Source organism: Gopherus evgoodei, chromosome 4 (assembly GCF_007399415.2).
Source record: "Gopherus evgoodei ecotype Sinaloan lineage chromosome 4, rGopEvg1_v1.p, whole genome shotgun sequence".
Lineage (NCBI taxonomy): Eukaryota > Metazoa > Chordata > Testudines > Testudinidae > Gopherus > Gopherus evgoodei.
The window spans coordinates 92,556,016-92,577,597 of NC_044325.1; the positions used below are offsets into that span (position 1 = coordinate 92,556,016).

At 42.5% G+C, this 21,582-nt stretch overlaps 1 protein-coding gene across 5 annotated transcripts in view; it reads left to right on the top strand.

Annotated features, from left to right (window-relative positions):
* Nucleotides 1-15,092, top strand: part of BBOX1 (gamma-butyrobetaine hydroxylase 1) — an 88,814-nt gene extending 73,722 nt beyond the window's left edge. For all 5 annotated transcript variants that reach the window (XM_030560196.1, XM_030560198.1, XM_030560195.1 and 2 more), the window contains 4 exons: nucleotides 4,099-4,204; nucleotides 8,044-8,240; nucleotides 9,332-9,498; nucleotides 12,784-15,092. In XM_030560196.1, the coding sequence (XP_030416056.1) occupies nucleotides 4,099-4,204; nucleotides 8,044-8,240; nucleotides 9,332-9,498; nucleotides 12,784-12,944 (631 nt within the window). In that variant the 3' untranslated portion in view covers nucleotides 12,945-15,092. The remainder of the gene's footprint in view (nucleotides 1-4,098; nucleotides 4,205-8,043; nucleotides 8,241-9,331; nucleotides 9,499-12,783) is intronic.
* Nucleotides 15,093-21,582: the final 6,490 nt, after the last annotated feature.

Here is a 21,582-nt window from a genome sequence, read left to right on the forward strand (position 1 = left end):
GAAATTTCAGCATCTGGTGTTGGCATTTCCATATGCAGCCCAACTGCACATTTTTTAGTAAGAAACTATTGAACATGCAGTTCTTAGCAAAAGACTTCGCGAAAGACTTTACAATCAATTTCTTAGACCCTAACAAATAAGTTCAATTAATGCTTATGTGCAATGTTGGGGTTTTTTTTAAAAACTATAATAAAATAATAATTCCTAATAATTCCTTGTTATTTTAATGGCACACAAATCCAAAGGTCTAACAAACACTAGAAACAAACTATACATTTCAGATTGGCAACCTTGCTAAATAAATATCCCAACCAGTTTACAGGTTCTCCCAATAAGAGAACAACAGTAAATGCAGCTCCCACAAATGAAGAAAGTCGCACAAGTCTTTAATCTTGCACAGATGTCCTTTTGGAGCACAGAAACCATGTACATTTGTTTTTATTTATCATCACTCATTTTTAAAGGAGTCCTTAAGAATATATTTAGGGTTAATGTATGTTTTATGTACTGCATGCTGGGTAATAACTTGAGAGGACTCCCTGTTTCTAAAACTAAACTGACTATTAGGATAACTATTTACAGAGATGCTGCGGTCTGCATGCCAGCCACGGACGCATAGACTGGCTTCCTGGTGCATCTTCCAAACTGTTCTTTTTTCTTCAACTCATGGTGCTCCCTCCAAGTTCTATATATGTTGCTATACTATACAGGGTTCCATTCAATCACTGATATTCTGGATGAGTGGATCAGACAAATTGCACTCTCCAGATACTGCAGCTATAAGGCAGAAGATGATTGGCTAAGAATTGGAGTTTCCTGCTTCAGTCAGTTGAGAAAGCTTGGACAAATAGATACATAAGAGATTCCTGGTGTAGCTGAAATGGAACTACACCAATGCGAAGTACCGTATATACTCGTTCATTAGCCCATTCGTTTATAAGCCGACCCCTCCGAGATGGTTAGGTAAAAATAGCAAAAACTGTATGCCCCTTTCATAAGCCAACCCTATATTTCAGGGGTTGGAAAACTTTGGCTCCCAGCCCATCAGGGTAAGCTGCTGGCAGGTCAAGATGTTTTGTTTACTTAGAGCATCTGCAGGCACCGAGCCCCTAAGCTCCCAGTGTCCGCAGTTTGCTGTTCCCAGTCAATGAGAGCTGCGGGAAGTGGAGTGCCACTTCCTGCAGCTCCCATTGGCTGGGAACGGCGAACCACAGCTACAGGGAGCTCCAGGTAAACAAAATGACAATGTATTAGATATTCAATTCAATGTTTCCAGAGAATTTAAAATCAAAATTTGATGTAGACCCGTTTATGAGCTGACCCCTGCTCTTTGATGCTTCACTTTTTTACCAAAAATATTCAGCTTATGAACAAATATATACAGTAGGTTCTTTTCAGAGTAGGCCAACATAGGGAATTACAGCGCAACATGTTAGAGCACTTCACAAATTATGCATCCCTGTGTGGTTTGCCACCATTTAGACAAGCCCGTAATCTCTCTAGTACCTCTTATAAAGCCTGAAACTTTATTTTCCTCTATGTCAAATATTTTCAAACATATATTTTATTATGCTTTCAGGGGCTAGAGAACCCCTGCCTCATGCTGAGTTTTCCCATTTCAGATACAAAAACGTGGTATATTTTCACTAAACTGGGCTTGAGTTCCAGGACCTTTTAATTATTGTGGCCTGAGTTTCAGTATGGTTGCAGATTTAAGTGCCAATGATTCCCAGTCACAGCTAACAGGCTAGCTCAGTGGTCCCCATGGCGGCAGTGGAGCATCTGCCGAAATGCCGTCAAATTTCGGCGGCGACACCTCTCGATGTCGCTTGTCGGAAGCAAGCGGTGTCATCGAGAGGCATCGCTGCTGAAATGCCGCCGAAATTCGGTGGCGACGCCTCTCAATGACACTGTTTTCCACCGACAAGCGGCGTCATTGAGAGGTGTTGCTGCCGAAATGCCGCCGCTGCATTTTGGTGGATGCTCCACCGCCAGCCAGGACGCGGGCGCATTTAGATGCCCCCGTGGGTGCCATGGCGCCCACAGGCACCGTGTTGGGGACCCCTGGGCTAGCTTCTCATCTCTGGTGCACTGTATGTATTGCTGTGTAACACACACGATTGTTGTACCCACACAGTGCTTGATTTTCTGCCATGCAGGCTGTGCAACTGAAGTTGGAATCTGACCTTTGTTACCTTTGTTACTGATCCATAAAACATTCCCAGCCCATTTTGTTCTCTGTCGAGGAATCAGAGTCCACATTTTCTTCCTTTACCTCTTGCACCAGCACTTGCATCAGACAACAACTCTCCCTGTGACTGAGTTCTACCTCTTAAGCAATGTTAAGGTCTAATATCCTAACTTCTGTGCATTACATTTTCAAGCTGGACAGTGCATTAATGTAGCTTTTTGCATTTAATCAATATTTGGCTGTAAGTTAGTAACTTGATCTTTGATAGAATCTCCTTACATGGAAGGAATGTTCCAGTGGATTAACTCCCATAGCACTACCTTGTTTAACAGAATGAATGTGCCTTTTTGTAAAATGTCACAGTAATTATATAATGTATTTTTATTTCACCAGAGGTATGTATTTTCTGAGAAGCAAGAGCATTACAGTAGATTAAAGTGCTTTGGAGCCATGAAATTTCTTTGGAGCCTACCATGACAAAGCTACACTCAACACTAATGACAAGGATGACATAACACTTTTTTTTTGGCCTTAAAATTAGTAAGTGTGCAAATGTGGTTGAGGTCTTCATATTTTAGGAACTGAAGTCACATGTGATGAATACTTACTATACCATATAATTAAATGAATTTCCCCATGAGAGTTGAACACATTTGTTAATATTATTCTGGGTTTTTTTCCCAGCAATTTTATAAATCTGCCTTTAGCATTTTTTGGCATACCTATACTTAAAAATCCTTGTCCCAAAGCAAAAGTTTTTGTATACAATATATCTATCATTTTGAACTGTCTTTTGAAGTTTAACCTGGGCATTTTATAAAAAATAAGCATTATCTCTATATTTCAAATGGCTTGTGTTTTGTATATTTAGTCTGCACTAATTCACAAGGGGAAATGAGTTTTAATATTTTTCTTTTTAAATCATGTCTTCTTCAGTGATTACATGGACTGCATATGTTGACTTACACTTCCCAGACAAATGTCTGGATCTATATTACACGTTTGCCACGAACTGTATTCAACTGTATAACTTTTGTGCAAACCAGAACATGTGGTTTTTGGCCTTAGACTTTGCTGCATGATGTGTCATTTGAAACATATTTTGACTGCATTGCAATATGATGTCTGTATGTCTTTGTACTCAACCACCTTACAATATATAATTTGTCGCAGTTGTCAGCAAGTCTCATGCTGATTTTAGTTCATCCATCTTGAAATTTAATAAAAACGTAGAGGAAAAATAATGGGACTAGCTCTCAGAAAGTACGAAGGAAACAGCAGGAAATTATAGCTTGACTTCTTTCATCCAGAGATTTTTCTTTTAAGGGAATATGAGAAAGGCCATGTTGTAAAGGGTACTCTGTAACTGACATTTCCCCTGTCATTTAAAGGCTTAAAATTCATTGAAAAAGAAATGCAACTTACAGTGCTTCTACTTTTTCTTTTGGGGAAATGGAAATGACAAAATTGAACAAAACGTGCCAAAAATGCTATCCTCCAGTACACCTTTACAACCCTAATAGGTGCTACGCTGATTTACACCAGCTGAGGTCCTGTCCTTCCGCTGAATGCTGGCACAATACAGTCCTCAGAGCTTTTACCAGAAAAGCAAAGGCAATACCCTCAGAGGTATAGCACAGGGGGCAACTTATCTGGCCTATTCCACATACACTAGCATCATTTTTGAAGTGATTGCTTCTGTTGTACAGTTGCTGAAATGGCCAGTTCAGTGCTGTGAGGGGCACTGGTGACTCATTGTTCCCTTCTCATTATAACAATAATTCTATAACCAGCAATTTTTAATAGCTCTTTTGTATTGAGATTTCATAGTTTCATTGTACTTTTCTGGCTTAAATGGCAGATGGCTTTAATATGTGTCCTCTTTTTTTTTTTCTTTCATTGTAAAGCCCTACTTGGCAAGTGGAAGACAAAATGGATGCTAATAATGTGGCTTACACATCTGGGAAGCTAAGTTTTCACACTGATTACCCTGTTCTGCAGCATCCACCTGGGGTAAGGGGAACCTACTGACTTTTCCACAAAGCAAGGGGGAAAATCTCATTGTTCCTATAGTCTGAAAAAGCAACAGGTAATGTGTCTGCTGAGCAAAACTTAGATATATGTAAAGCTGAGGTATTTCCCTTTTTTTTAAGTTCATCAATTCATAGGATGAATTATGATTATCTAGTCTGAATTCTCATATAACAGGCCATAGAATTACACCAGTAATTCCTAAATGGAGCGAATTATTCTTTCCTGCTATATGAGTGACCACTATCAAATAACAATAACTTGTGGCTGAACTAGAGGATATCTTTTTAGAAAGACATCTGGTCTTGATTTAAATACTCCAAATGATGGGGAATTCACCACTTCCTTTAGTAAGCTGCTCTAATGCTTAATCACCCTCACTGAAATTAAAAATTGCATCTTATATCCAATTTGAATTTAATTGCAGCTTCCAGCCATTGGCTTTATTTATGCAGTTGTCTGCTAAATGAAAAGGTTCTCTCATACCAGATACATTCTCTGTGGTATTTATGGACTGGGATCAAGTCACCTCATCACTTTCTCTAGAAGTTGAAAACAATTTAAAATAATATTTAAGGAAAACTTGTTCCTAAATTGTACTGAATGAGATGGCACAGGGAGGATCAAGTAAAATCAATAGCAGTGATGTTTACTTCCGTGCATTGTCATTAATTTTCTTTCAGCATCAAATATTTATAATGGGAAAAATTGTGCTCCAATCTGCTGGAATTCTTTGAGTCAACAAACTAGTAGATGAAGGAGAACTGGTGGATATAATGTATTTGGACTTTAATAAAACTTTGACAGAGTCCCTTACAAGAAGCTATTAAGGAAATTAACTAGTCATGGGGTGAAGGTAAAGTTCTGTGTCATGGATTAGAAGTTGGCTGAGACAGAAAAGAGCAGGGATAAATAGTCAGTTTTCCTTGTGGCAAAAGGTGAGCCATCGAGCTAGAATAGTGCTAATGTTGTGTAAAATCTTCATTAATGATCTAGAAAAGACAGTGAACAGTAAAAAGAGACAACATGATTTAAGTAAATCAAGATTAGGAAAGAATGTGAGGTACTCCAGAATGGCCTAACAAAACCAGCTGACTGGACAGCAGGGATGGCAAATGAAATTCACTTTTGACAAATGGAAGGTTGCACACATTGGAAGGAAACATTTGAAATACTCATACTACTGGGGACTGAATTAACTATAATTACCTAGTAAAAAGATCAGGGAACCACCGTAGACAGCTAAGGGAAAACCTCTGTGTAATATGCAAGTCAGAAAGAGCAAGGATATTAGGATGCAGTATGTTGCGCAGAAATGATATTGAATATATTACAGTGCCATTATCCAGTTCAGTAGGGTTCCTCACTTCGAATGCTGTGTCCATTTCCAACCACCTTATCTGAAAAATAATATAACAAAAACAGAAGTTCACAGATTGGGAAAGAAAACCGTTACAGGCCTGAGGATACTTCCACATGAGGAGAGATTGAAAAGATTAAAACTAATGGGAACTGGGCATAGCTTAGGCAGCTTTGAAAATATTATTCTAGGTGTGTTTAATTCAGAGAGGAGACAAACAGGAGAAATGATCAAGATATAAAACTTATGAGTGAGCGAAGGTAAATCGACACTTCTGTTTACTTAAGCATAATACAAGAACAAGGGGACATCCTGTGAAACTGGATGGCAACAACTTTAAACTAATAACAGGAAAAACATTTTTACCCAGTTAACCTGTGGAACTCTGAGTCACCATGACAGCATAACATGATTCACATAATTCACAACAGACCTGAAAGAGAGTACCACAAAGAATGTATAATTAACAAAGATACTACAGCAAACATTTGTACCTTCAAATTTCATATTTGCCATCCTCTCCACCCCTGCCCTCCCACTTGAAGTAATCATTTTGTGATGAAATGAACAGGCCAGCATGATCTATTTCTGAAGAGGTGCCAGACCTTTCACATTAACGTGCTACGTGTTGAAAATTCATTTAGATTCCGTTGGCTAATGTGGAATAGGAATAGATTGATAGTTCATTAATAGGAAACAGATGTGCCTTGGCTCACTATCTTATCTGTGCCAAACCACAAAATCACGTATTGCCATAAAACATTAAAAAACAAAAAAACACAATCTGTTCAATTCTAAAACCCTAGTTTAAAATAAAAATTGTTTTTAAGCACATTGGAAACAAATTTGCCATCTAGGTTCACAATGCATGATTGTGCTAATTTCCTAATTATTATACCGTATCTGAGTACTTTAACAAGATGTATCTAAAACAGAAAGTGTGACCCTAAATGGGTGATGATTAATTTTTAGAAGGCACCTATAAAAATTATCTGAGGATTTTTCCAAAGTTTTGATCTCATACACATGATATCCTGTAAAAGATGAGTACTACTTTTGGTTGGAGTTCCCATCACTCTAGACTGGAAAGCGAATGTCTCATTTTGCATCTCTTGGAGTTTTGTCATAGGGCTATTATCACTATGGGCTAAACTGCCACAGTTCCTCCCTGGCCATATATGCCCCTGTTTGCTCATGCACAGATTGCAATTCTCGCCATGATGGTGACAGAAGAAGCTGGTTTCCTCGTACTCCCCGCTATAAGCAAATGGGTGTCCTGTCTCCTGCGCACCTCTACCAGCAATTCTGGACCTCTCTACCAGCTATTCTGGACCTTTCTGTCCAGAATAGCTGGTTTGGGATATGGAGTGGGAGCAAGCTCGTCTGTGAAAAGGATTAAGTAATATACTCCCTCTCCAGTGCACGGAAGGAACAAGGAACGAATTATGAGTCCCTGAACCACATTTGTGCCTGGGCTAGTGCAGCCATACACCATCCCTTATCTAGGGCAGGTTGTATTTAGAATCTAAACTTCATTTCATTTGTGGTTATGTTGATTGATTCTTCTTCTGCCTCAACAGTTACCCCTGTTTCTCCCTATAATCACTGCCATATTACATCACCCTATACTACAGGGGCAGCTAACAATACCTGAATCCATTCCTTCCCCTTGCTTCTCTGTCTTACTTCCCATTTTCTTCAGTTCTAACTCAGTTCTGTTACATGGGTGCAGTCCACAATGACTTCAGTGAAAGTTGCGTTCATTTAAATGCTGGTCCAATTCTGTGTTTAGTTACACTGATGTAAACTGCAGTAAATGGACCTGATGCTGCTCTCCTTGATGTCACTGGAAGTTTGACATTAACATCAGTAGGAGCAATAGTGGGCCCACTAGAGTTATCCCAGATTTACATTCTTGCAGCTGTGAGCAGAATTTGGCCCTTCAACTCCATCTTGTCCAGTTTTTTGAGAACTCTGAGCACAACAAAAACAGAAGCATATGTTTCCTGAAGGTCCATTATTGCTGTAGATATCTTAGACCTGAAGTCCTCAATGAGTCAGTGACACATACTGACATCCTTGGTGAGCACATTTTTCACACCTAATTATGTCATTTCTGCAAGTGGAAAATAATTCCCTATATTTAGAGAGGCTGTAATGACCACAATGTGTTTTAAAATTATCTGGCAATAATCACCAGTTGTACCAACCTGACTCAGGCCAGAAGAAAATTACGGAACCAGAGCTTTGTGATTGAGGCCTAAATCACCACCTTGTTACTTAAGTTTTACCCCATTGTGACAGTAGACTCAGACTGGTGTGAAACTGGTAGTACAATGGGAATAGAGGTCCTTTAGTCTTTCAGGATATTTTTTAAATGACAGGGCAGATGAGTGAACTGATAATGAATTATTAAATATCCAGGCTGTTTCTTCCTGTAATGAGGTATTATTTGTTACAGATTCAGTTTCTTCATTGTATAAAACAAGCAGCTACTGGAGGTGAAAGTGAAGTTGTAGATGGATTTCATGTTTCCAACAAGCTGAAGGAGCAAAATCCTCAAGCCTTTCAGATCCTCTCCTCCACCCTTGTAGACTTCACGGATGTTGGGATTGACTACTGTGATTTTGCTATGCAGTCTAAACAGAGGATTATAGAGTGAGTAATAGTCAAGGGTGTGATTATATCTAACAGAATCCCAGTAATAACTCATACCATATTGCTGGTTCACCAGGAATTACAGGGTTGCACCGAGTGCTTAATTTGTCCCTAGGCTTGCCAGGACTGAGACCCAGTACCTCTAGGCTTGGTAGTTCATAGCCCTGGCACCTTTGGGCTTGCTGAATTAGTTATGAATGTAAAAAAAATTGTTTGAGCCCCAGCAACTCTTTCATTACAAATTAAGTACCCGTTGCACAGCAACAGTTTGCTTGAATGAAAAAGTTCTATTTGCATCTTTCATTGTTTCTCTTGCAGAAAGATGTTAGAGGGTCTATGCCTGCCACCTTGTGGGAAAACAGTGTTTCAATTTTGTCTTTAATTATTATATCTTATCAACTGAATTATGTTGTACTATAATGTGTCAGTTATTCTTTATTATTTTTATTATTGAATTTATCATTGTCTCAACTTTCCTTACTCATTCTTTCCACCCTCTAGGGACTCAAAGCAACCATACTAACCTTCTCTTGATATCCTTCAGTTGGTCTTCTATCTAAATGCTATATGAAATGTGCACCAATGCTGGGATGCTGCCATGTTTTGAAGCTCCTAGATAGCCTCTATGTAACATAGGAGTTCTTTTCTATCTTGCTGTAGTATCATCTTCTTTTAATCTTGTTACATGACAAGGAGGTCAGGTTAGATGTCATAATGGTCCCTTCTGCTGTAAAAATATATTCATCAAAACACACACATTTATATTATATATTATATTATATATATAGTGTGTTGATTTTTTATATAGACAGAATAAGGGTGAGATTTTAAAAAATGCCAAAATATTTAGGAGCTCAAGTCCCTTTGATTATTAATCTTTCTAAACCCTGACCCACTGATGAACTTGAAAGCAGGAGTCTGAGATGCAATAATGTACCACACTTTGTCATAGCACAGCACTTCATTGTTGAACTGTGCTGTAATAGCCAGCAACTGAAAGGGGAAAGTAAACCCATCCTTACCAAAACAAAAATATGCTAAAAAGTTGAGTGGCATGATAATACATTTTTCTTTCTCTCTCTTTCTCTCAGTGTAGATTACAGAGGCCAGGTGGTTCGTATCAATTATAATAATGCAACAAGAGACACAATTTTTGACATATCTGCTGAAAAAGTGCAGCCATTTTATGCAGCTCTGAAGGAGTTTGTTGATCTATTGAACAGCCCGGAACATAAGTTTACCTACAAGATGAAACCAGGTCAGTGATTAAGTTGCTTCTGCTTATAGTAATTGGAAGATTTTTTTCATGCTTTTGCCTACGAACAAAATCCTAAACATTTGAACATGTTAGTACAATTCCGATACAAAAAGGGAATCTCAGTCCTCTCTGAGTGCCCAACATGAAACACTTGGGGCCAGATTTTGAGAAGTCCAGAGCACTCACGACTGCAGCTGAAATCAATTGGAGCTGTGTTTTGAACATGTAAAGCGCTATACAAATGCTAAGTTTTCTGGAAAATTAGGTCTGAGGTGTATCAAGTTGGACATCCAAAATCAGTGGACACTTTAGACAGTTTTACCTTTAATTTCTCTGTGCCTCAGTTCCCTATTTGTAGAATGGAGATAATAGCACTGCACTACCTTACAGGGGTGTTGTAAAGACACATTCACTACTAGGTATGAAGCATTCAGATACTATGGTGAGAGCATCATAGAAACCACAGGAGGAAATAAATTACTCTGTATTTGGAGCCGGCTTTAAATATTGTGCAGTAAATAATTCATGGGGCCCAGGCGGAATAATGAGGATAACACAAATAATTGAATAGCTGCCCATTCAGTGAGCACGTTCCTTCCGTTTACTGTATGAGACAGGGGTCTTGTGGAAAAAAGGAGTATGTGATCACTTAATTAAGGACTGTGGCTGTGTCTACACTTGGAGCTGAGAGTGTGTATCCCAGTTCCCATACACTTACTTGCACTAGCTCTCACCCAGCCAGCACACTAAAAATAGTAGTGTAGGTTCAGTAGAATGGGCAGCAGCAAGCATTGGCACACACTAGCCACCCTAAGCACGTACCCAGGGGGTTCCAGTCAGGTTTGTACTCAAGGTGACTAATCTGTTCCTGCCGCTTGCTTCATCTTTGCTACCATGATTACTCTACTATTTTTAGCACGCTAATGCAGTGAGAGCTAGTGTGAGTATGGCTACGTGAGCTGAGAATCACACCCCTAGTTCTAAGTATAGACATAACCTGTATCATAATCCATACACACAAGAGGACTGAATTAAGGCTGCAAGAGTTAGCTACATTCTGGCATTTCTTAACTTTTAAACGCTTGATTTTGTAACCTTAATGTTCTTTTAATGTAGTTAGGTATATTACACTCACGAAATATGGGTTATTTTGAGCATGTTGGCTGAAAATTACCATGGTGCACGGTGCCTGTGCAAAGACGTGCCATACTAATATGTCACAATAAGTTTGTGCAGCAGGGCTACACATGAAGGCATCTGCTGTCCTGTGGGCCAGGGGATCCATTATTACATGTCTCCAGTGGCACTGTTGGCCCACGCAAGCAGGGTGGAGTAAATAATTCATGGGGCCCAGGCAGAATAATGAGGATAACACAAATCATTGAGTAGCTGTACAGTGTGCAGCCATTTACTGTACACTTCCAGCCCATAGGCTATAGTAATAGCTGCTGGGGGGGGGGGGGTGCACTGCAGACCCGCACCTTGCCTCTAGGTTGTGGGTAGATTTTACTTGCTAGCCTCCATGCTCATCACCTGCACAGAGCCTCTGGTTTTGTGTATATGAAGTGAGTTCACCCACTAAAACTTTTTGTCAAGATCATCGTATGTGGAGCCATGACTGAGGGGGGAGCCATGAGTGCTATTTCAGCCACTTTCCCAAGGTAGCCCCCAAGGGTGGAGACAGCCTCGGACACATGGGAAGTTTATTAGTCCGTCCCCTGTGCCAGCTGTAGCAGGGAATAAGGTTCTGCCCTAGCCCACTGCACCTGAGGGAATAAAATTCACACATCTCCTGGGAGGTTGCTGGGGGCGACTCTCATCTGTGCAGCTATCTCTTTCCTCAACCTAGTTGTTCTTTACTCATCACCAATCTGCATTTGTTCTCTTACCAACAGTTCTTCATTCTTGCATGATCCTTCATGCTGCTTCCTCCTGCTGCTTCTCTGAGCAAACCTTTGAGGTCCCTCTTCCTCCAGTGATACCTTGTTGGCCCCTGGGCATCATCCTCATGATCTTTTGTGGTCCTTTCTCTGCACAATCCCTTGTTGTCCTTCCTTCCTCCCCCTCCTCCTCGACATGATCCCATGTGGTCCCTCTTCCTGCTCTGCATGATCCACACGGTCCCAAATCCTCCTCCCCCTGCACGTGATACCTCGTTCTTCTTCTTTTTCTGCAGATCTCTCCTGGCCCTTCCATTTCCTCTGCATGATCCCTCATGGTCCCTCTTTCTCATCGTCCATGCAGTCCTTCACAGTTCCTCCTCCTCTGCACAATCTCTCATGCATATTGCAGCGTGTTGCTGCTTTTTTTTTTGTTTGATCGGCTCCTGGCAAGCAGGGGCCAGAGATGGAGACAGTCGGAGTGCACAGTGGGCCCACTACAGTTCCAGACTGCACATCGGGGGGGATCTAGTCACATACAGTGTTGAGGTTTTAGGTATTAGCTTGTTTTGGCCTTGTTTTGTTATGGGAGTAGCTTGATTTTTGGCTTATTGTGAAAGTCGGGGTGCTTATTTACTGCGTGAAAGTTGGCATCTGAGGTGCAAACTTCAGTTTTTCAAAGGCTGAGAACCTGGCCAAATGTGAGGGGTCCCTGACTGAGGAGTGAGAGCCTCCTAACTCCATTCTGCACTGTGATTTTCCTCTACAATGATGAATTGGATACCCTGTACATTCCTCCCCATTCAGGCAGCGTAGAGGTGGGGGAGTAGAGGCTGTGCTGCATTGCCACCATTGGTGAGGTCATTTTATTTCATGTCAGACTCCTTTCTCTGTGCTGGTTGGATCCATGCAAAGTGGTTATTCCAGCCATAGGGTTGTGGTACTTCTGCAGCCTCTATAACCCTAGCGATGTTGGGGGGAGTTGCGGTTCGCAGGAGATACAGTGGCTAGGGCTCTAGCCTGAGACTTGAGATACCTGAATTCACTTCCCAGCCATAGACTTCCTGGGTGACTGTGGGCACGTCACTTAGTCCCTCTGTGTCTCAGTTCCCATCCGTAACATGGTGATAATAGCACTGCTCAATGCCACTGGGATGTTGTGAGCATCAGTATATTAATGATTATAAGGTGGTCAGTTACCCCAGGCACAGACAGATGTAAGTGATGGAATGTTGTGCTTTCTAGGAATGTTTACATTTCTCAGTTGTGGGGAACAGGTGTTTTGGGGCTGTGGGTTTTAAGAGACACTCAGACAAATGCATTTAAATCACTTCAGTGTGTTATATATTTGAAATAAAGGAAAACATGACAAAGTTGTGAAGTACGTTGTTTAATCTCTTCATAGGAGACATAGTAACATTTGACAACTGGCGTTTGCTGCATGGTCGCCGGAGCTACCAGTCAGGAACAGAAATATCCCGTCACCTCGAAGGTGCTTATTCAGACTGGGATGTGGTAATGTCAAGACTCCGACTCCTGAAGAAGATTGTCCAGAATGGCATTTAAACTTTCTTATGGTTTAATAATTAGCAACGCCTTGGACGGTTCATCTTTGTTTTAAAAAATACAAATGTATTGGATTTCCAACACCAAGCGTACATTCTAAACCTTTGCTAATGTAACCTTTGAAAGACTGAATATATTTTTCAAAGGTATGCTTTGTTGAAAACAATATATCTCACAGTATGTCTTTATTCTGCTGTCATTATAAGTGGTATTACAACCGGCTGTACTAGTCTGAAACTGGTTAGATACCAATACACCACAAATAAGCCTTCCCTTCTCAGAAATCAGTCTCTCTGGGTGAGGCATTAAGAAAAGCCTTTCACGTGTCACCCATTAAGGGTTTGTAACAGACAGCAGCTTTCTGTGAATTTTATATCTATTTTCAGAGAGAGAAAACCATTTTATATATAATGACTCATTTTCTTTACCCCACCCCCAGAAAACCCAATAAAAGCTTTAGAATCTGCAGTGATGTTAACAAGCAATTCTACTCTGGAAAGTAACTGTTCAAAAATAGCATCTTCTTACTCAACAGATCTGCTCTTTGTGTATGTTCAGAGCCACTCCTGCTTAATTTCACACCCAGGAGTAAGTTTTGTTAGTACTTTTTATTCCAGTTAGCTCTAAAGAGTCGACACAGTTATAGGAGAAGAGATGGACACATGCCCCTCCTTAGCAGCAGTAGTATTACAATACTGCCTAACATCCAGAGATCAGACCCCCATTGCAGAGGTTGCTTTGCACATACTTAGTAGAAGACTCTCCCTGTCCTGAAGAGCTTACAGTCTGTACAGCCAAAGGAAGTGTTTTTGCGCCCATTTTACAGCTAGGAATTGGGGCACTGAGAGATTCACATGGGGGACTAGGCTCAGCATTGCAAAGCCTAACTTTTAGGCACTTTGCAACCAAGTGGAATTCACAGCCCTGAGTTAGGCACCTGGGCTCCCTATACAATGCAAGGGGAGAATTAGTTGCCTAAAGAAAGGATTCACAAAAGGCAGTAGATTGAGCTGGGAGCTGCCTAAGATAGCCAGTAGGAAATGCCAAGGAGAGGGGTGTGTCCTAAACCCCTCTCTTCAGTAGGTGGTAGGTGCTTAACTCCAGGCATCTCCCTCCACTTCTCAGAGTTAGGGCATCATATTATAGTCTGAAATGACTGTATAAGCTTGTGATATGTCACAAAACCTAGCTTTTAGTAGCTATCTGATTCCTCAATGTTTCCTTCATTTTCCTTCAAAAAGTGTGCAGGCAGTCTGTTCGTACAGCTCTGTTAAAACCCATAGCACTGTGTTTTAATTGTACATTCATTTTCATATATATCATTTGCTACATAGTGGTGTTAAAGTCAATTATAACTATAAAGCAAGACACCTGGCTTTATACAAATGCTTACTTGGGAGAGCCATTTTGTGCTTTATTTTTCTGAAAGCCATTTTAGTCGTATGCTTATGTATTATTAAAAGTTGTGTTGGAGCTGATTAGCTCATTGGATTTTGGCCTAATACTCCGTAACTGTTTCCTACAGTAGCAAATGTTTTGCGCATGTTCTGGAGAATGATGGCTAAGAGAGATTTTTCCAAATAGAAATTTATAGCGATTTGATTGGTTGTGTATATGCCCAATGCAGCCAAATTGTCTTACCTCTGTAGTTATCAATCAGCTACAGAAGCTAAACTCTGACTCGGATGATTGCACTGAGCAGTGCATCCTCTCCTACAGCAATGCAGGTGCAGTATTCATCCACGTGAACCTGGGGAATGTAAAATAGCATGCACATATTTGGTGCTGAGGGTGTGCAGTTTGGTTAGCATGTACTGGTGACTGGACCCCACTTATCTAGAAGACGGTGCTGTTGCTTTTCGGCACAGTGGAACCTATCTACTGGGCATGAGAGAAATAGCCTGTTTGTGCCTGGAGAGAAGTGTCCCTTGCCCTCCTGTCACGCTGTGTGTGGCCTTTAGCAGCTAAGACTGCAACCATAAAATCTGAACTAGTGTCCAGAGAGGTAAATGGCAAAACTCCCAGTGGTGCAGAATCAGGAGTACAGAAAGCATGAATTCAGCCCTTTTGCCGTTGTTGTAAGCTGTGGATTTGCTTGTGTACATGTTTTGCATGTAAAGTGGAAGGTAAATAAAAACAAACTACCTCTCCTGTTCTTATGTCCCTGCTTTGTGTACATTTATGGTCATGTAATATTCATGTTACCCCAAAACATTAAATGTTGATTTTTAAAAATGAAAGCTGTGCTGCTTAGTTGGCACATTCCATTTATGAAAGGCATATCCTGTGGGCTAGAATGACTAGTTTTATATTCAGAGTCATGAAATGTGCTATACACATGAAGCCTTTGAATGTCAGAGTCTTGATTTCCATGGTAAGAAAAGCTAATTTTACTGCTTTAACTCTCTGACCTTTTCTGCCTATTCCAAGGACACTTTTCACTGATGATGTGTGTGTCTGTTACAAACATAAGATTATTCATGAATCTGCAACCTCAGGGACAGTGATGGCATTCATTTCACGTAGGTATGTATGTATGCATGCAGCAAGAGTTAGTGCACTTCTTTATTAGCAAAGCATGTGGCAGAGTGTTTTGTTTCAAAAATAGCAGGGTAGGAATGTGAACGAGGCTATGGAGGATCATATGATTGCAGCAGCAGAAATCAATAGAAGTTAGGCACCTACCTTTGGGGCCTGGACCCTGGTTCCCAGTGGGGTTGGGAAGGAGGCGGTACCATGGCCAGCCAGACTGGAGGCTGTATACTACACTCTGAGAATGAGTATAGCAGTGTACGCACTCCCATTGCACACTCAGGAGCTACAGGAGACTTTTTGGATGCTTCAGGGTGTTCCCACTGGCTGCAGTGGAGTTAAAGAACACTTTACAATGAGCTGCATGCAGTCAGGGCTGGTGCAACCATTTAGGTGACCTAGGCGGTCACCTAGGGCACTAGGAGTTGGGGGGTGGCGTCATTTTCTTCGGCAGCGACCTCGGTGGCCGGATCTTCGGCTGCCCCGGTTGCCACCGGCATTTAGGCGGAGGGAGCTGGGGCAGGAGAGCGTGGGGAGGGCCACCTGCAAGGGGGGGAGGGGCGGCATGCAGGGGAACTCCCTGCCCCAGCTCACCCCTGCCCCGCCTCATCGCCAAACACACCGTGGCTGCTTCACTTCTCGGGGACAGGGGAGGGTGCAAGGTGGAAGTTTTGCCTAGGGCACGAAACATCCTTGCATCAGCCCTGCATGCAGTTGACACAGCCTAGCCATAAAGGTCTGTGGCCACAGTAGTATATAGGAACTTAATTGAGAATGTTTTAAATAAAGAGGTTAAATGATTGTGTAAGACAAAGCACATACTACTTACACTGCACTAGTAGAGCACAAACAAGATCTAATGACACACCTCTGTGAGATGTTTTACAAATGGAGAAAGTGAGGCACGGGGGTTGAATGACTCCGTCTGTTGTCATACTGGGCCTACAAGTCAAGTTGCTAACTGCTAGCCCTGGGCTCAACCCACAAGATCATGCCAACCCCCCCCACGTCAAAAGTTTAATCCCACAACAAACTTTTAAATGCCAGCTATGCCCATTGTGGGAAGAGAGGTTTTGTCTGCAGTTAACTGAGAGTTGGCTTATTTCAATCACACATGGTGGTTTGGTTGCATGGCACCATTGACGGGTGTTCTTTCTCCAAAAGAACTCTTTACTAGAGCACAGGGCTACTCTAGCTGCCATAAGCAGGCAGCCAATGCTCCCTCCAGCACTGCTCTAAAAGATGGCATAGGCATAATTTGACTTCTGTTGGGGGGGAGGGAGGGCTCCAGCCAGGCCAATGGAGGGGTGTGGGGAGGAGGGGGGGAGGTGTAGTCTGGTCCTGTCCAGTGCTTTCAGGGCAGGGCCCACTGTGGGCTCACCGCTGGCCTGTGGGGGCTACATGCTTGCCCTCATATTTGTTTAAGGCTTCCACAGGCACCTGGGGGTGCGAATTTAACAAGGGACATGGATTGGCCAATGTGCAGGAGGCCACAGCCCAGAGGGGTGGGCTCTGGCTGGGGTGAGGGCTCTGGGGTGGGGCTGGGGAAAGGGATTGGGGTGCAGGATGGGGGTTCAGGGCTGGGGAAAGGGGTTGGGGTGTGGGAGGGGGCTGGGGGGCATGGGCTTGCAGTGGGAATGGGGATGAGGGGTTTGGGGCTCCAGGGCCTGAGGGGTTTGGAGTGTTGAATGGAGCTCAGAGTTGGGGCAGAGGGGTGGGGTATGGGAAGAGATCAGCTTGCGGATGAGGGGGTGTGAGGTGCAGGGCAGGGCTCTGGCTGGGGTGGGGGCATTCAGCATATGGGAGGGGGCTCAGGGCTGGTATAGGGGGTTCGGGTGCAAGTTCCAGGGTGTGGCCAGCAAGGCAGGGGTTCAGGATGCAAAAGGGGGTTCCGGGCTGGTGCTGTGGGGTTCAGACTGTGGGAGGAAGCTCAGGGTGTTGATGCAAGCACTGAGGTTGGGCCGAAAATGAGTGGCTTGGGGGCTCAGGGCTGCAGAAGAGGTTGAGGTGCAGGCTCTGAGCTGGGTCCAGGAATGAGGAGTCGGGGGGGGGGGGGTGCAAAATGGCCGAATGGTCTGAGGTGTGGGCAGTGGGTGCCAGGCTGGGGCTGAGGAGTGTGGATGGGGGGCCAGCAATGAGGAGTGTGGGTGGGGGCCAGAGTTTGGGAGGGGACTCCAGGCTGGAGGGTGAGGATGCTGGCTCTGGCTGGGGTGGGGCCAGGGATGAAGGTTTTGAAGTACAGGAAAGGGCAAGGGGGTGCAGGCACCAAGGATGAGTTTGGATGTGGAAGGGGACTCCAGGCTGGGACAGGAGGTTGGAGGTGGGGGGCAGGGTCCGAGTCCCGGTGGTGCTTACTGCAGCTCCCATTGGTCGCAGTTCCCAGCCTATGAGAACTGCTGATCCAGGCTTCCATGCGCAGAGCCTCCCTGGCTGCCCACAAATCTAGGGGCCGCAGTGACCTGGCGGCCACTTCTGGGAGCCATGCGGTGCCAGAGCAGGCAGAGAGCCGGCCTTAGGCCTGGGCCCCCACTGCTCCTGACCAGACTTTTAAAAGCCCGGTCAGCAGTGGAGCCACCCAGGGCCCTTTTCAACAGGGCCTTCTGGTTGAAAGCAGACAGCTGGCAACCCTGGGCTCTCTGCCCACCACCTAGCAGCACTGCTTCACACTCTGTCATCCACCAGGGGCACTGGACTCTGCTAGCCATCGGCCAGGGCCATCGTGGGCTGTCACTCTAACATTGTATACAGTTGGGGGCTGGGAACAACTCTCCCCCCCCAAACGCTGCCCGTTCTAGATGGCACAACTTAGGGCAACTTACTGTGAGTTACACAGGGTTGATTTTAGGGTTCAGTCGTGCCTAGAATTATAGGAATCCTAATAGTTGCTTAGGGCCACTTTGTTTTCCTCTCCCTCCAAAATCTGAATGGTAGGACTAACACTCGTTGCACAGGAGGTCCGGCTGCAGTAGTGGTACCTGAACCTTGCTTGCCTTGCGTTCCCACACCTGCAAACCCTACAACATATAATGCTTCCTGTGGTCTCCTTAACTTCTTTGGAACTAGTCATGGTAGTAAGTTGACTGCCCTGTAGTAAGTGTTTGCAGGACTGGGCCCTTAAGAGAATTGGACTGGGGCTCAGAGAGAGAGGCCACACACAGTGTAAATCAGGGGTCCGCAACCTTTCAGAAGTGGTGTGCTGAGTCTTCATTTATTCACTCTAATTTAAGGTTTCGCGTGCCAGTCATACATTTTAACATTTTTAGAAGGTCTCTTTCTATATGTCTATAATATATAACTAAACTATTGTTGTATGTAAAGTAAATAAGGTTTTTTAAATGTTTAAGAAGCTTCATTTAAAATTAAATTAAAATGCAGCGCCTCCCGGACCAGTGCGCAGGACCCTGGCAGTGTGAGTGCCACTGAAAATCTGCTCGTGTGCCACCTTTGGCACGCGTGCCTTAGGTTGCCTACCCCTGGTGTAGAATGTTAGGCTTCACAGCATATGATTTTGTGTTTAGTTTTTCTTCTTTAAACTTCATGAGCAATGATAAATGTCCCAAGTCGTCATTTTTAATATACTGTAATCAGTTTCAATACCAGCTGAAAGCAGATGGGTTGAGCATTTCAATACATGCCCTTCCTGAGGGGAATCACCTGTGTACAGCTTCATGTATACCACTACTGTGCTACCTGCAGAATGTGCCAGTTACTTTAGCCTGGATTGTGAGGAAACCCATTAAAAGAGCAAAAATATCTAATGTTTATTTTGAGTACTAAGCTGGGCTGGTGGCCTCCAACAGCACTACCTGAAGCCTGGGTACCTACACATGACAGGTTTGCACTTTAAGCTCAACATCACTTGGAATAAAAAGGAGACTTGATAATAAAGCTAAATATTTATTTAAATGTATTGAGCCAGATCCTTGATCCTGCTGTGCTATTCCAGCAGGGCAAAGGGACTATAATGAGCAACAAAGACTACCACAAGACCATAGGCACAGCCCACGAAATTAAAAAGTGTGGAAAATTAAAAACTGATCAAAGGAAATAAACTGTGGAACTCATTGTCACAGGAAATAATAAGCCAAGATGCACAAAGAGATTGGCCATTTCTATGCATGGCAAGAATATTCAGAGTTATCGTTAAAGACAAAAGAAATTTTGGAAGTGATATTAATTTTCATATTTCCAGGTGCACACATCAGGCTGAGAACTCGGGGGTGAGGGGGCACTTTGTACCATACCTGCATATTGCAGGATTATTACACCTTCCAATGAAGCAACTGGTGTAGGCCATTGTCAGAGATTTGATATTGGACTTGACTGAGCCAGTCTGGCTGTTCCTAACACAACAAAGAGATTTGTGGGTGATGGTTAGCAACTTCTTCTTCCTCCTTGCTTGGCCCTCCCACTGTAGCAACTGTAGTTGGGGAAAAGGGAGAGGGGCCAAGGTAACCACTGTGCTTGAGCTTGCCCCAGCTCCTGAAAAGAAACCTTAGAACCATCAACAGCTGAGGCAATTTAGAGTAGCCCTAAGGCTATTGTAAATTGTTCCAAAGATCAACCCAGATCCTGACCAGCCAAAGGACTGGGACACTACCTTTCAATTGTCTAGCTGGAGATGAGCTGCTTTAATAGTTAAAGTCAAACATTTTATGTATTTTAACTTTTTATTTAAAAAAAAAAAAAACACTCAAAAGCAGGTAGAGAATTTTCTTTGTTGATGTGACACAATATGTATCTCTTGCCACAAGCCAAAGCAAGACAAACTCTCTAAACATGTGAATACCAGAGGGTGGTTTCTATAACCATCCTTTCTTCCCCAGCAGATATTTAAAGCAATAGCTTATAATCAATATTAACTAATTATAACCATATTAACTTTATAATCATTATTAATCAATATTCAATCCACATTGCTCTTTCTGCTTATTTTTGTAAAGTATTTAAAGAAGTAAAGATCACTAGAGATGCATTGCAGCTGATACAGAGAAGAAGCAGCAATCTTATATAGGACTGTCAAGTGATTAAAAAAATTAATTGCAATTAATCGTACAATTAAAGTGATTAATCACTCTGGTAAACAACACTAGAATACCATTTATTTTAAATATATTAATTTTGAGTATAACAAGTGTACAGTGCTCACTTTATATTATTTTTTGTTACAAATATTTGCACTGTAAAAATGATAAACAAAAGGAATAGTATTTTTCAGTTCACCTAATACAAGTATTGTAGTTGAATCTCTTAATCATGAAAGTTGAACTTAAAAATGTAGACTTATGTAGCAAAAAAACTGCATTCAAAAATAAAACAGTGTAAAACTTTAGAGCCTACAAATCCACTCAGTCCTACTTCTTGGTCAGCCAATCACTCAGACAAACAAGGTTGGTTACAATTTGCAGGAGATAATGCTGCCTGCTTCTTGTTTAGAATGTCACCTGCAAGTGAGAACAGGCCTTCGCATCGCACTGTTGTAGCTGGCATTGCAAGATATTTACATACCAGATGCACTGAAGATTCATATGTCCCTTCATGCTTCAACCACCATTCCAGAGGACATGCATCCATGCTGATGATCAGTTCTGCTTGATAACGATCCAAAGCAGTGCAGACTGACTCATACTCATTTTCATCATCTCAGGCAGATGCCACCAGCAGAAGGTTGATTTTCTTTTTCAGTGGTTTGAGTTCTGTAGTTTCCACATCAGAGTGTTGTGCCTAAAAGACTCCTAAAAGCATGCTCCACACCTCTCAGATTTTCAATGGCATGTCAGATTCTTAAACCTTGGGTCGAATGCTGTATCTATTTTTAGACATCTCACATGGGTACCTTTTTTATGTTTTGTCAAATCTGCTGTGAAAGTGTCCGTAAAACAAACATGTGCTGGGTCATCATCTGAGACTGCTATAACATGAAATATATGCAGAATGTGGGTAAAACAGAGCAAGAGACACACAATTCTCCCCCTCTCAAGGAGGACAGTCAAAAATTTAATTGACACATTTTTTTAATGGAGCATGTTAAAACACTCTATTCCCCAGTTCCCCAAAACTCAGGGATGACTATTGGGCCATTTATCTATGCCAAAGTTCATAGGCC